This window comes from Cyrtonyx montezumae, unplaced genomic scaffold (genome assembly GCF_038088225.1).
Source record: "Cyrtonyx montezumae isolate F1298 unplaced genomic scaffold, pur_monq_1.0 scaffold_32, whole genome shotgun sequence".
In the NCBI taxonomy this organism is placed as follows: Eukaryota; Metazoa; Chordata; class Aves; order Galliformes; family Odontophoridae; genus Cyrtonyx; species Cyrtonyx montezumae.
The window spans coordinates 243,602-257,810 of NW_027072037.1; the positions used below are offsets into that span (position 1 = coordinate 243,602).

General features: G+C 54.1%; 1 protein-coding gene across 1 annotated transcript in view; it reads left to right on the top strand.

Annotated features, from left to right (window-relative positions):
- Nucleotides 1-14,209, top strand: part of MAP4 (microtubule associated protein 4) — a 107,873-nt gene that overhangs the window by 38,041 nt on the left and 55,623 nt on the right. The window contains exons 3-4 of the mRNA XM_065744873.1: nucleotides 785-1,041; nucleotides 8,900-8,965. Of these exons, the coding sequence (XP_065600945.1) occupies nucleotides 804-1,041; nucleotides 8,900-8,965 (304 nt within the window). The 5' untranslated portion in view covers nucleotides 785-803. The remainder of the gene's footprint in view (nucleotides 1-784; nucleotides 1,042-8,899; nucleotides 8,966-14,209) is intronic.

Consider the following 14,209-nt stretch of genomic DNA (forward strand, 5'->3'; position numbering starts at 1 on the left):
CTCTTCACATAGCTCGGTGGTTCTTGAACTGTCTGTTGGGAATCCGTGATGTAATGCTGAATCTCTTTGCTCACCTCCTTCGTGTCCGTTTCTTTGGGTAAGTTTGATGCTGGAACATGCAGCCTGACCTCTGTGCTGTGACTCCACGCAAGGAGAAGATCAGTGCTGGTTCTCTGTGCCTCGTGTTCCCAGTTCATAGCTGTGCACGTGATGCTTATCTGTGCTTCCCTCTTATTGTTTTTTTCTCTCCATGTAAACATTATTAAAAGTTTACCTTCCAGCCCAAATCCCAGGGTTAGGATGGGTTTGCTGGCATTAGCAAGGTTTGCTGAGGACATAAATGCTCTGCTGGATCAAAAGCATCACTGAAGTGTACATCAGATTATGTAAAACCCTAATCTCCATAGGGGAGGCTGGGTGGAGGCCGACCAAGAGCTAAATTCGTGTGCGTCACTTGTCTCTTTGCTGCTGAGGATCTGTAATTAACTCCTAGATCTGAGGCGGGACAGAAATCGACGTAAGGCTGTTTGTGAAAGGTATCACCCCTCCATCCGTGCAGTTATTTGTCTGTTTCGGTGTTCTGATGAAAGGTCACGTGGTTCTCGGTAACGTTCATGCAGTACAGCCTGGTCGGATTGATGGTTTCTGGTTTGGTTCTGGGAACATCTGGGAGCGACTGAGCACTAAAGCTGATGTTACTTCTTGTGCCAGCACTCCGAGCTCGCAGCGTCCCTTACTAAAACAAGCTTGCTTCTTTTTCTTTCCTCCCCACACGATCTTGTAGGTTGCAAAGGTGCTAAACCATGGCTGACTTGGATCACAGCCTCAGCCTCGCGGATGCTCTGACAGAGCCACCTCCTGAGATCGAGGAAGAGGTGAAACGGGACTTCATTGCCACGCTGGAAGCAGAGAAGTTTGACGACGTCGTCGGAGAGACGGTGGATAAAACAGACTACGTGCCTCTGCTGGACGACGACGACGCAAAAGCTGGGAGCCAGGAACCAAAAAGCAAATCCCACACTGACAGCATTCAGGTGGAACGTAAGTGTCTGAAGCCCAGGAGCAAAGGTGCTGCGCTCAGCGTCGCAGGACACGCCTGCTCGTTGGGGTTTTGCAGGGCCTGCTGCAAGATGTCTTTAGATGTTACTGGTTTTAGACTGAGCCATTTATTTTAAGAGCAAAGAGTTGAGTTCAGATTCTTCTTCTGCTCTGCCTTCTGTCCTCCAGCCTGTGGAGTCCTTCCTGCTCAGCATCAGAAGATGCTGTTACTGACGTTAATGATTTGCGGGCTGGAGCTTCTGAGAGGAAGTGCAGTCCTGCAGAGAAGAAGCTGCACATGAGTGATATCCTGGGCTGCATTAAAAAAGAGGTGGCCAGCAGGGAGAGGGGAGGGGATTGTCCCCCTCTACTCAGCTCCCGTGAGGCCCCATCTGCAGTACTGCATCCAGGCCTGGGGTCCCCAGCACCACAAAGACACAGAGCTCTTGAAACGGGTCCAGAGGAGGACCACGAAGATGATGAGAGGGCTGGAGCACCTCTCCTGTGAGGAGAGGTTGAGGGAACGGGGCTTGTTGAGCTTGGAGAAGGCTCTGGGGAGACCTCGTTGTGGCCTTCCAGGACCTGAAGGGAGCGTACAAACAGGAGGGGGAACAGCTGTTGACACAGGTTAATAGTGACAGGATGAGGGGGAATGGTTTAAACTAAAATGGGAAATTGAGATTGGATGTGAGGAGGAAGTTTTACACTCAGTGGGCGGTGACACAGTGGAACAGGTTGCCCAGAGGGGCTGTGGGTGCCCCATCCCTGCAGGCACTCAAGGCAAGGCTGGCTGTGGCTCTGGGCAGCCTGCTGTAGTGGTTGGCAACCCTGCCCAGGGCAGGGGGTTGAAATGAGGTGATCCTTGAGGTGCTTTTCAACCCAGGCCATTCTGTGCTTCTGTGATTCGATGAGGGAGTGCTTTAAGCCAACGCTTCCCTGGCTGAGCAAAAAGGAGAGTGGTGAGATGTGAGGGGGTCCTCTCTGCTGCTTCTTTCTCAGTCCATACCCCTCTGATGGAGGCCGGTTGCCTTTAACTTTTGTTTTCACTCCTTAATCTGTGCTACATAAAAAAACCCACACTCATTGCTCCTGGAGGGGAAACCTGGTGGTTTCCTTCAGAAGAAAGTTTGCTTTGCCTTAATCTTAATGCTCACTAATGCTGATGAAAGTGGGATGTGCGGGAGAACTATAATTAACGCCTCTCAGAATAAACGAGGACCGCAGGCCTGCGGGGTGAGGGATCACACAAAGGGAGTGAGTTCTGCTTTGCAGTGCTGCTCTGCTTTGTCTAGCAGCGAGCCAGGTGTCCTGCAATACAGAAACACAGCCCAGAATTTTCCACCTAACAGTTCATTAAACTGCAGCAAACAATGGGGAAGGAAGGAAGTGGGCACAGAGGCTGTGAACTGTTCAGGTGTACGTTGTCCCGTTCAATTATAGGAACTGTAGTGACGGGTATTTACGTTTCAGCACTGCAGAAGTGGGGGTGAGAGAACCGTGGAGGCTTGTTCGTGTTTCTGCACATGGCATGAGGATGTTTTAAAACAATTCTTGGTGCTGCTGTATCTCAGCACCAGTTTTTTTCTGTTACTCTTCAAATCTTGATGCAACGTGTGCTCACAGTACCCATTCCCAGCTTTGGAAGTTCCTTCCCTGTGCTGCCTGGGCAGAGCTCTGTGCTCCTGCGGGGCGAGGGGAGCTCCGTTCTGCATCTGCTTTTGCTCTGCAGAGCTGCTTTTTGCCTTTTTTGGGATAGCTGCAGCACAATTATGAGCATTATCTCAATCTTTGGCAAGATCAAAACGAGACAGAAACTGAAGAGACCGGAGGGCTTTGCTTGCCCTGAGTGGATCGGGTGTGATTTTGCTTTCCAGCTCTGCACCTTGTGCAAGGAGTGTGAGTGGGGGGGTTTGTCACCCCACACCTTGAAATTGTGTCACTTTACTGCTGGCCAGTCTGAGCATTTCATCTTTTTATGTCTTAATTCGTCTGATCAGTTTTTCTCTCAGAGTGATGGGGATCCCTGGTTCTCCCAGAGCCCCTCTCTCTGCTTCCAGCTGCTCTAAAGAAGCTGTGAAGCTGCATTCAACATGAGCCCATACCACATGAGCCCGGGACCCCCTAGTGCAGCCCTTGTGGGGGCACAGTGAGTTCTGCTCCCTGCCCTAACCCTGTGCAAAGAGCCCCGAGCTCCTGGCAGAGCGCAGCAGTTCCCACTGCGGGCACTCAGCCTCTGCCCGTTCATTTATTGATGTCAAAGTCTCAAATGTGTTCAGACAATGCACTGTCTGCTGCCCTTCCCCAGTCAGGAGAGGTTTCATCACGCAGCCTGGCAGGCTCTGGCTATTTTGGGTTTGTTGCCCTCTGTTTCTACAGCCACGAGCCAGGTTAGGTAAGTTTAAGCTGGGACTCGGGTTGTTTGACTTGGAGTGGAAGGAGATGGAGGACAGGAGGAGGTGCTGAGCAGCAGAGCGGCCAGCTGGATGCATCCTAGAGCAGAGACTTAATAATAGTTAATTTTAACGAATATCACTGGAAAGGCACAGATTAAGAAGAAAGGGTTTTATTCTTTCTAACAACTGGCTGAGCATCGTCACTGTTGAAGCTCTGGGGTAATCCTCTTATGACAGTGGGGTCTTTACGTAACGCTGAGCTGTTGCTGTGGGTGCTGCCTGCAGCTCCTTGGCACTCTTCTGTCCCAGGCTCAGCACTTGGGGGGTGCACAGCTGAGCTGTGGGTGCTGTGGCAGCAGCCCCACGCCGGCACGAGGGCTGATCTGCTCCTGTGCAGGAAGGGCTGAGCATCCTCTGTGCGAAGCAAAAGGGCTTTGGGGGATGTGAGGGAAGATGGACTGCACACAGCGGTGCTCCTGTGCCACGTCCCGTTGTGGGTGAGGACCCGTGCTGTGTTCCTGCAGCTGGAGGGAAAAGGTCGGGCTGTGCTGTGCCTGCTTGGGGCACTCTGCCTTCCTGCACTTGCCCAGCTCACTGCTGTGGTTTTGTGGGCCCCAGCAGAGGTGAAGGTCCCCCCCCTCCCCATGCTCTGGGGCTTTCCAAGCGTGCACGCGGCCACGAGATGGCTCTGCAGGTACTGCAGGCACTGGGCACAGCTCAGGGCCCTTCTGGGGCTGAACAGTTGCCCTCTCCCAGCCTGCAGCTGTGCCCCAGTGTTCCCCTTCTCCTCTCCCTGCAGTGGGAGCAGGCAGCCTTCCTGCAGAAGGAAATGGGAATGTTTGGTTGTGCACGGAGCTGAGGGCAGAGGATGTGCCACGTACCCCTCTGTTTCAGAGGGATTAAAAAGTCAGCAGGTGCTGGTAGATTCTTATACCTTGGTCTCTTATGATAGGCTAAGTTCTTTCTCTCTAAATCCCCTTTCTCAGCCCCTACACCCCTCAGAGATCAGAAAAACCTCTGCTTGGCATGAATCCTCATGCTGCCTTTTGTATGACAGCAAGCACTGGGTGTGATCAGAGTGCGCACGGGCTCCAGTGTGCCCCTGCTCCTTGCACAGTGGGCAGGTTTGTGCAAACTGGGGCGGGGGGAAGGCACAAGCAGTTGGGAGCAGGCAGTGGCTGCTGGGCACAGCAGGGCTGTGCTTCACCTGCCCTGCCCCAGGCTCCAGCTGCAGCAGCTGCTGGTCCTTTCCTCATAGGGTTTCCTCCTCGGGGTCTGCAGGGAGTGTGTTTCAGTGTGTGGGGTTGGGTTTTGGGGTGGGTTATCTTACAGAGCTGCCTGGATCATAGGCTCATTCCACTACCTACACCATGTGCCCCTGCTGCCCTGAGGAGGAGGATTAATTTTGTTAAGCCAAAGCATTCCTGGCTTTTTTTTTTCCCCAATGTTTTATGAAAGGAATTGGTGTAATGGATGTAACTGGTTTGGTCCTCAGAAACACCGTGAGTTTTGCATCCCTTGGGTATCAGCAGCACTCATTGTGTTCCCCAGCACCTCGTGGTGTGATGCTCAGCCCATTGGTTGTACTTTTTCAAGCTCTGCATTTCAGAAGGGAGTGAGGGCCTGGGGGGGAAGCCCCCCTAAAGGATGGGAGATTTAGGGTGGGAGTGAGGGGGGAAACCTTTACCCTGAAGGGCTGGCACTGAGCTGTGGTGCCCACCTCTGGAGGTGCCCGATGCTGTGGCTGGGCCCTGGGCAGCCTGAGCTGGGGGGCAGCCAGTGCATGGCAGGGTGGGCCTGGGGCCGTGGGGTCCCTTCCAACCCAAGCACGCTGCGATTCTGTGAACTGAGCAGAGCAGGCTGTTTTTCTGCTCTCGTGCTTTCAGATGCTGACGTCCCCTCGTGGCCATGTGCTGTGCCTATGAGAGCCCCAATGTCCTGGGACACAAAGCCAGGCAAGCCTCGATTGCCATTTACATTCCACTCCTCCTTAATTCCCCAGGTTAGAAGTTGAAAACCCGAACCAGTGAGCAAGCAGAGCTGTAAGACATTTAGTGACCTTAGAAGCTGAGCTTGACTTCTGCTCCAGAGCCATTTCAAGGCAGGATGCTGGAAGCCATGAATTGAAATAGCCCAGGCTGTCACTTAAGGCTTTGCATCTTCTGACCGTGTGATGCTGTTATCAGCACTTGTCTTCCCACTCGTGCCTCTTGGTGCAGCTGTCCAGCAAAGCCTGTGCATGCACACGGGGGTCAAAGCATGGGGTCTGCAGCCTGCCTTGTTCAGCCCTGTGCTCTCTGTGCCCTCCTTCATCCCGTGCTGATGGTGAAGCTGTGCTCGCATGCGTGCTGCTGCTCCGACCCTCTGCTGTGGATTAGGGCTTCTTACACTGGCACCGTCCATTTGCTTGAGATTATGGGTTTAGCGAATGCTGCCTTAAATTTGTTTATATAAAAAAACCAATCCTTTGATCCGCTGGCCAGATGCAAATAGCATCTTGTGATTTTGATGAGGATTATGTAGTTACAACATCTTGACATGCTTTTGTTTTTAAGCAATTTAGAGGATGAGGGAGGAGGGCTGGCCCCAGGTTGTGGCTGCTCTTGTGCTGCACGCAGCTATCTGAGATGGGGCTGCTGACCTTCAGAGAGATGGGAACAAAAGCTGCCCCTGCTGAGAGGAGCTGTTCTCATGGAAATGTGTGGTTGGTTTGACCTGATTTTCCAGAAGAGGCTTGTCTTCCAAAAACCCCAAACCTGAAGGGGAACTGTTTTACCTATTTGTCATGCTCTGAGATGAGAGGCAGCAGCCTCACGGTGTGCCAGGGGAGGGCCACGTTGGGGATTTGGGAGTATTTCTTCTCCAGAGAGCAGTCAGGCACTGGCAGAGGGTGGGGGTCACTGTCCTGGGGGGGTGTTCAAGAATATGCACTTGGGGACGTGGTCGGTGGGGTTGGATTTATGGATCTCTGAGGTCTTTTCTGAAGTGAATGATGCTGTGATCCTTCCAGAGAAGAGTGGAAGGGAGCACGCTGCGTTCTGATCCTTCTGCTCACGTGGGAACCCAGGGGTCAGCCTGAACCCTAACCCTGAATTTCAGCTCAGCCTGAAATCTCCTTCGGCTTTTGCCTGGATGTGTTTGGTTTGATTTGGAGATGCCCTCGTGCGCCAGCAAACACGGCAGGTGTGTGGTGTGTCCTGCTCATCCCTGCTTCCAGTGGGAGCTGAATGGGGAGTGGAATGAGATGGTGCTCCTCTAGAGGAAAGCTTTTGTTCTTTGAAGGCTGGAGCTGCACGGACTGGAGGGCACTTGAAAGCCAGAAGCACAGCCGGCTTTGAGCTGTCCTTGTTTCCATCCCCCGTAGCATCTGATGAGCTTGAGTAACGGCTTGTAGTGTTTGCAGAGCCCTCGGTAGGAGGGGGTGTGTTGTGCTGAGCCTGACCCAGGGCAGCTGGCTCGGAGAGATCTGCCTCGAAAGGAGACTCCTCTTTGCATCAGGAGTTTATTTTCTGAATAGCTGCGATGCACCGAGTGCCACCACAAAGCGATCCCCCCAGTGCCACCGGCCCAGTGTGACAAGTAAGGACTTCTGCACCCCCGAGCTGTGTGAGGAACAGAGACACAGAATGTGGAGCACACGGGCAGTGCTGCTCCAAGGGCACTGCCCTGAGCAGTGGGGCCAGCACAGCCTGACAGCAGGAGGAGCTGGTGTGTTGATAGGACGGCTCCAGGGATTCCTGCAGCGTTTTCAGGCACTTGGAAGGGATGTAGGTGTGTGTTTTTCTATGAGCTGTCTAGCAAGTTCGTGTTGGATCTCTGTAAAACGCCACTGGAGGAGCTGGAAAGCCTTCTGTTGTGCTTTGCTGAGGGCTGTGCACTGCTGTAGCACAGCTCAGGCCTGGGAAGGGACAGCAGCACTGCTCGGGGTCGTCCTGGCAATGACTGAGGGAATGGTTTCAGTTCTTTCAGCCACTGCACAGAGCAGCAAATGGATGCCCCAAGGAGCTGAGCTACTGACACAGCGTGTGCCACTTCTGTGCTGATCTGCTGCTGTTGCTGTTGGCCTCTCAGTTCCAGCACGGGGCGTCCCGTGGTTCTGTGGGTGTGTGTGAGTGGCCCTGTGATGCTCACCTGAATGCTGTCAGTCCTGGCACCATCCAGCTGCTCCCGGAGGGTCGGTCGCCTGCTCTCAGTTGTGGTCATATGGACTTAACCCTCGAGCAGTTTCCCAAGCTCATTATAGTGGTTGACCCTCAGCAGTCCTGTGTGGAAATCAAAGAGAGAACAGAGAACCTCACAGGGGTGTTTTGATGATTAGGAAGAGCTGTTTGAGTTCAAGAAGTATTCGTCTTAAAAATGGTATTACTACGTGTTAATTAAATATCTCAATGATTCCCAACAACAGCTTTCAAGCAGCCTTTTAAAAAACCCAGCTTGTGTGGAGACAGCTCCCTGGAGATGAAGGGACCTTCCCAAAGCCGCCCTAAGAGCAGAAGGCGATGGGGTTGTTTGCTTCTGCCAGCCTTCAGGACACTCCCAGCCTCCAGGAGCCTTTCCGGGGTGACCAGGAGTGGCCTCAGTGCTGTGGTCCATTCCCTCAGCACTCGGGTGCATCCCATCACTGCTTCCTGACCTGACCCTCCTCCACCAGGGCTGGGACGTGGGGCCCTGGGGTTTCCCAAGTCTTACTGGGAAAGCACGAGGTAAAGAAAGCGTTGAGCGCCTTCTCCATGTTGTTTGTCACACTGTGTGTCACAGCAGTGACCTGCAGTGTCATTATTCTTCCTTGTGCTGTTGAGGTAGGTTCATCTGGTAGATCTGCAGGCTGCCTAGCTCAGGGGGAGAAGGACCTGTCCCAAAGGCTTTGCTTTTAAGCAACGACCTGCTCCTGTCCCCAGGATGGGCATCACGTTGTCAAAAGTGGATGTGTGTGCTGCTGGGTTAAAATATTTTCTGTACTGAGAAAAGATAACAGCTTCTAAAGGGCACTTGCAATAACTCGAGGCGCCAGCTGGCTCAGCACGTGCTCCCTTTGGAGTGGAGCTGCTATAGGATGCCAGGCACCAGCATCATGGGGGGGAGGATGACAAGCTTCTGAGTGAAGCAGCCTTCTCTTTGTAGTGAGCTCTTCTGTGCATGAAGGACCTGTGTGGTCGGACTGGGAACAGAAATTCAGAGGTGTCACTGAATATCCCCTAAAGTCATGGTGCCTGGTGCTGGCCCTGGGTCAGTGCTGTGCCACAGAGGTGTGTGTGGCCGCTGTGCCTCAGGTCTCCATCGTGGGATCCTCCGTGGTTGGGCAGCTCTTCCTTTTGGGCTTCACGTGGCACAGACTCAGTACCATGTGGGTGGCTTAATTCATTTCCAAATGATTCTGGGGAAAAGCCCTTACGTGTTTCATAACGTCGGCGTTGCCCTCCTTTTGGATTGAGGTCATCTGACACTGACACTGCCCTGCTTTGTTGCAGATCCTTCAGCCTCTGGGCCAACCGTTGTGGAAAATGGTGACCATGGGATAGAAGACCACCGCCCGGGTAAGTGCGTCGTGTCGGAGCACAACGCGTCGTCGCCTTCATCCGTCCTTGGAGCACTCAGACCTCCCTTTGTCAAGTATTTCTCCACAGAGGGTTGCTTTCATGTTAGTTGTTGTGGTTTTTTTTTTAAGTGGGCTCTTTTGGTTCAAATACTTCAAAAAAAAAACCCAGCTTGCATTCAGAGTTGGATATCATTTCAGGGTGTGACTGCCTGCTCTGAGGGCCCCGTGTGTGCTATCCACGCTCAGCGTGGGGAGGTGGCATCCCGGGCACTGGTGCCCAAATGGCTTTCCTGGAAACACGAATATTCTTAGCAGAGCTCTCTCCTAACCCTTCACTATGGCATCCATTCCCAGTGGGACGGGTGGTGATGTTTCTTTCTTTCCCCTGCTACCAAGTACTCCTGGAAGCACTGAGCATGAGGAACTGTTTGTTCTGCAGCTTCTCTTGGCCGTCCCCATGGCTGCTGTTCTGTAACTCTTTCCTGGTGATGGCTGTAGCCATGTGCTGTCAGAGCTGGAGCTGAGCTCTTGAGCAGCACCAGGGTAGCTTATTTGGCAAGAAACTTGTGTTAAGTGGGCCGATATTTCAGACGTGCAAGGGATCTGGAGCACAGTTCACCTCTCTATCAGTGTGGCTTATGCCGGAGTTAGTCATCTTCCAGCAGCTGCCTCTAATGACGAACACCAGTTCCCTCTTCTGAGACCTGCTGTGAGTGAGCTTTCCTACCCACTTCCAACCAACCTCTTTGGGATGGGTGGTACAGAACTCCAGGGCTCCACGCAGGAGCCAGCAGAGTGCTGCTTTGTGATGGGGCCGGCATCGACCGCCAGGAGTTGTGTCATCACAGGATGGCCTGGGTTGAAGAGGACCTCGAAGATCACCTCGTTCCAACCCCCTGCCCTGGGCAGGGTTACCAGCCACTAGAGCAGGCTGCCCAGAGCCACAGCCAGCCTTGCTTTGAGTGCCTCCAGGGATGGGGCAGCCACAGCCCCACAGTGACCCCACGGAGAGCCCACAGTGACCCCATAGTGTCAAAGAATCCATAGAGCCACATCCAGCCTTGCCTTGAGTGCCTCCAGGGATGGGGCACCCACAACCTTTGTAAACCTGGTGTAATGAAAAAGTGCATCTTTTATGAGCTATCATTATAAAACTGAAAGTAAGGATGCTCCTGAGCTGCCTAGAGGGCTATTCCTGTCTTTCTAAGGTGTAAATCATTGAATCTGATGTAGGACACAGCACCTGCAGCTGCTGAAACGCGTCAGGAAATTCTGCTGAACTGCTGAATTCGTTCCACTTTCAGTATTGGTGTTTGGAGGTTTAACTCCTCGTGCTCTGGGTGCCAGCAGCTGTGATCAAAGATACTTTCATGTATCTGCAGCCCTTTCATTTCTTCATGTCCTCCGTCTTTATGGGGTAGAGCTGCATTGTTTTTTCTCTTTAAAGGCTGTCAGAAATTGCTGTTGAAGCAGTGGAGGCAGCATGTCAGAGGAGGAGCAGTTATGAGTGAATGAGGCTCCTTGGAAAGGCACAAGGTCTGTACAGTGAAACCGTTCCACTTTTTCTTTCCCCACTGCACTCTTTGTTATGGAGCAGTGGAAAAATCAGTGTTCTGACACCTGAGAGGAGCAGCTCTGGGTGAGCTGATGCTCACAGTGTGTGGCTTTCTGCTGGGAGGAGGCTGTGCCCAGAGCTACAGCTCCAGTTCAGCACTCGGTCATCCAGTGTGGTCACATTGGATTCTGAATCAGACTGGGGCTCTTTGGAAAGACAGCTGTTTGTATGGGAAGCTGTCTGCGTGATGTCATTTATCAGTGACATCAACAACAGAATGGAGTGCACCCTCAGCACGTCTGCTGATGGCACCAAGCTGAGCGGTGTGGTCCACACGGTGGAAGGAAGGGATGCCATCCAGAGGGACCTCAGCAGACTTGAAAGGTGGGCCTGGGTGAACCTAATGAGGTCCAGCACAGCGAAGTGCAAGGTTCTGCACTTGGGCTGCAGGAATCCCAGGCACTGATACAGACTGGAAGGAGCAGCCCTTGAGAGCAGCCCTGCAGAGAAGGACCTGGGGGTCCTGAGGGGTGTAAAACTTACCAGGAGCCAGCAGTGTGCTCCTGCAGCTCAGATAGCAGATGGGATCCTGGGCTCCATCAGCAGAGGGGCGGCCAGCAGGGACAGGGAGGGGACTGTCCCTCTCTACTCTGCTCTTGTGAGGCCCCATCTGCAGCACTGTGTCCAGGTCTGGGGCCCCCAGTCCAAGAAAGACAGGGAGCTGTGGGAGAGGGTCCAGAGGAGGGGCACAAAGATGCTCAGAGGGCTGGAGCACCTCCCCTACAGAGACAGGCTGAGGGAGCTGGGCTTGTGCAGCCTGGAGAAAAGAAGGCTGCGGGGTGACCTCATTGCAGCCTTCCAGGACCTAAAGGAGCCCATAAACAGGAGGGGAGTCAGCTCTTGGCAAGGGCAGAGAACAGCAGGACGAGGGGAAATGGTTTGAAGTTGAGGGAGGGAAGATTTAGGTGGGATGTTGGGGAACTTCTTTACTCTGAGAGCAGTGAGGTGCTGGCACAGGCTGCACAGAGAGGTGGGTGCCCCATCCCTGGAGGTGTTCGAGGCCGGATCGGATGGGGCCCTGGGTGACCTGGTGTGCCGAGAGGGGCAGGTCCGTTCTTCTGTTCCTTTTTGTAGAAGGTGAGAGCTGCCGGGCTCTGCCTTGGGCTGGCTGCAATGCAGGCACTGCTCCTTCCTTATAAGGGTAAAGGGAGCAGCGGTGGGTCGGCGCTGGGAGAAGCCGTGCAGGGATGCTGAGCGTGGGGCGGTGCGGGAGGGGTGGGCTCGTGGCTTTCCTGCCCCGCCGAGCCAAACTAACAGCCGCTCTGAAACACCCATGGGAGCTGAAGGGTGGTGCTACGTCTGCAACTCTTCATTGCAGGATATTTGCCCAAAGCTCAAAGGAATTGCTTTAAATTTAAATAAAATGGAAAGGAGAGACTGATTGATGGAAAGAAGTCCCTCGGGGGACGATGGGATGGATTGGTGGGAGCTGCACTCGTGGTGCGATGCCGTCCATCTTCCTGCTGGGAGAAGCGACCTGCTGAGCATTGCTGGCTGCTCCTCCTCTCCCTGCTCGGCCGGCCTGTGTCCTACTCTCAGGTCAGGCCACAGAAATCCCTTGCCATTGGTTTCAGTGCAAATTGTGCTCGTAAGCAGCACCGTGAGCTGCTCGCGGCACCGTTGTGCCATTGACGGTGACTGACCACAGCTGGTCCTTGCACACGGCAGTGCTGTGCCCGGCGTGGCTGCAGAAGCAGACCATGCCACGTTTGATGTGGCTTTTGGCAAATCTCCTGGCTGGGCGAGATGCAACGTTGCTTGTTGTGCATTGTGCTACCTAATGTTCATGTTTACTAATGACTTGCGCTTTCTTGCCCCTTTCCCCATCCCTATTCCCTCTCCTCCTCCTTTTCCCCTCTTCTATTTTCTCCTCCTAGAAGCCTAGACTGTCTCCTAACACTGGGGCTGCCACTGTTACAAGACCAGTGTCCTTTTCTACCTGCCATTGCTCTTCTAAAACCTTCAGCATTTTGCAGAGCTCTTGCTTTCCACCTCGGACTTTGCGTGTAGAAGAACCCACGGGCGGCAGCGCTGCGGCCGATCAGCCCTCCTCCTCCTCCTCCTCTTCCTCCTCCTCCTCCTCTTCCTCCCCGTGCTCTGCAGTGCTTGTTGAGACCTTCCTTTCTTTCTGTAAGCACGGCGCTCCCGCTGTGCTCACGTCACAACTACGGCTCCGTTGGCAGTCGAAGCACTTTTAAACCTAAGCTAAATCCCATTTTCATGGATGTTTAACACCGGGAGGTTCGGTGCTAGCACAGGATGCGTCTGAGCCAAAATCTGGGCTGAGGCAGAGTATGGTTCACCAGAAGCTCTTAGTGTAAGACCTTTGCCAAAAAAAAAAAAAGCAGCTTCTTCTTTGGGAAGAGAGTAGCTGTCAGTTAGACACCCCAGTGCCCCGCTAGCACCGCTGTCTCAGTGCAGGAGCAGCACACCTCGGGTGAGTACCACGGCTCCCACTGCCTCCAGCTCCCCTCTGAAGCTTTCCCTCAAACAGTGGCCCATCCCTCCGTTGTTATTTGGGACCATCTGAGCCCTCAGTGCTCCCCACCCCATGCCTGGGTGGCTGCAGCCGGTGCGGTGTCCCCAGGCCGGTAGTGGCATGCAGTTCCCGGGGCTTTGCCCTTCCCTCTGCCCACCCCACAGCCTTTGGGGCCGGCTCACAGCAGGCTCCTCCTGCCCACAGCTTTGAGTGCTGCATGGGACCAAGCCAGAGCAGCGAGCACCAGCATGGGGATGCAGCTGGGATTGCCACGGGGTGGGGGGATGCCCTCAGCCCACCTGGGGCTGTGCCATGCGGTCGCACGGTGTCAGCGTGGCCCTCCTGGCGTGGCCTCATGGCACAGGTGGGGTGGGGAGAGCATTAGTGGGCCTTCCTCTTGGCAGGAGGTGCCCTCCTCCGTTTCTGTTGGCTGTTGCCAAAAGCTGAGCTTCGTGTCCTTGTTTTTCAAAGACCTCCTGTGCCCGTTTGGTTTGCGTTGCAGCTCGGTGCCTCGAGCTGTCCCTTCTCACCTTTTGCCTTAAGTGGGCCTAGCTCCCAGTGCCCCAGGAACAGCACGAACCGTACGCCAGAGGGATGTTCAGGCCGAGTAGCAGAAGGCTGCGGGGTAACCGTACACAGTCCCCCCCACAGTGCTTCACTGCAGCTCAGTGCAGCCGCTGTGTGGGTGCTGCCCATGGGATGGGTGATCCTGGAGATCCATGGGGTCACTGAGCCCACAGTGCCCCGAGCAGCGCCTGCTGCCCCCGTGGGTCCCTTCCAAGGGGAGATGCTGTGCTCCTATGGCTGCTAACAAAACCGGGGCACTCGGGGTACGGTCACGAGCAGTTCATTCCATCCCACTGCCACTGTGGTCCCCGGATTTCCATCCTTGTCGTTGTCACTAAGTTTGCAAACCCACACGTAGCCCTTCTCCCCGCTTTCACCCACGTTTCGGAGGTAGGGCCGTGTTTGCAGGACGTACTCCAACCTCTCTGTGCTTGGAAGCTTTGTCTGCTGTCCCTTCTGCTTTTCCTCACCGATGCCAGCGCTCTGTACGACGCGGAGCTGTGTATCACTGCTGAATAAACCACCGTAATGAACACCTCAAACCAACGTCCCGCGTTGTTCTGTGGGGAGGAGCTCCTCGG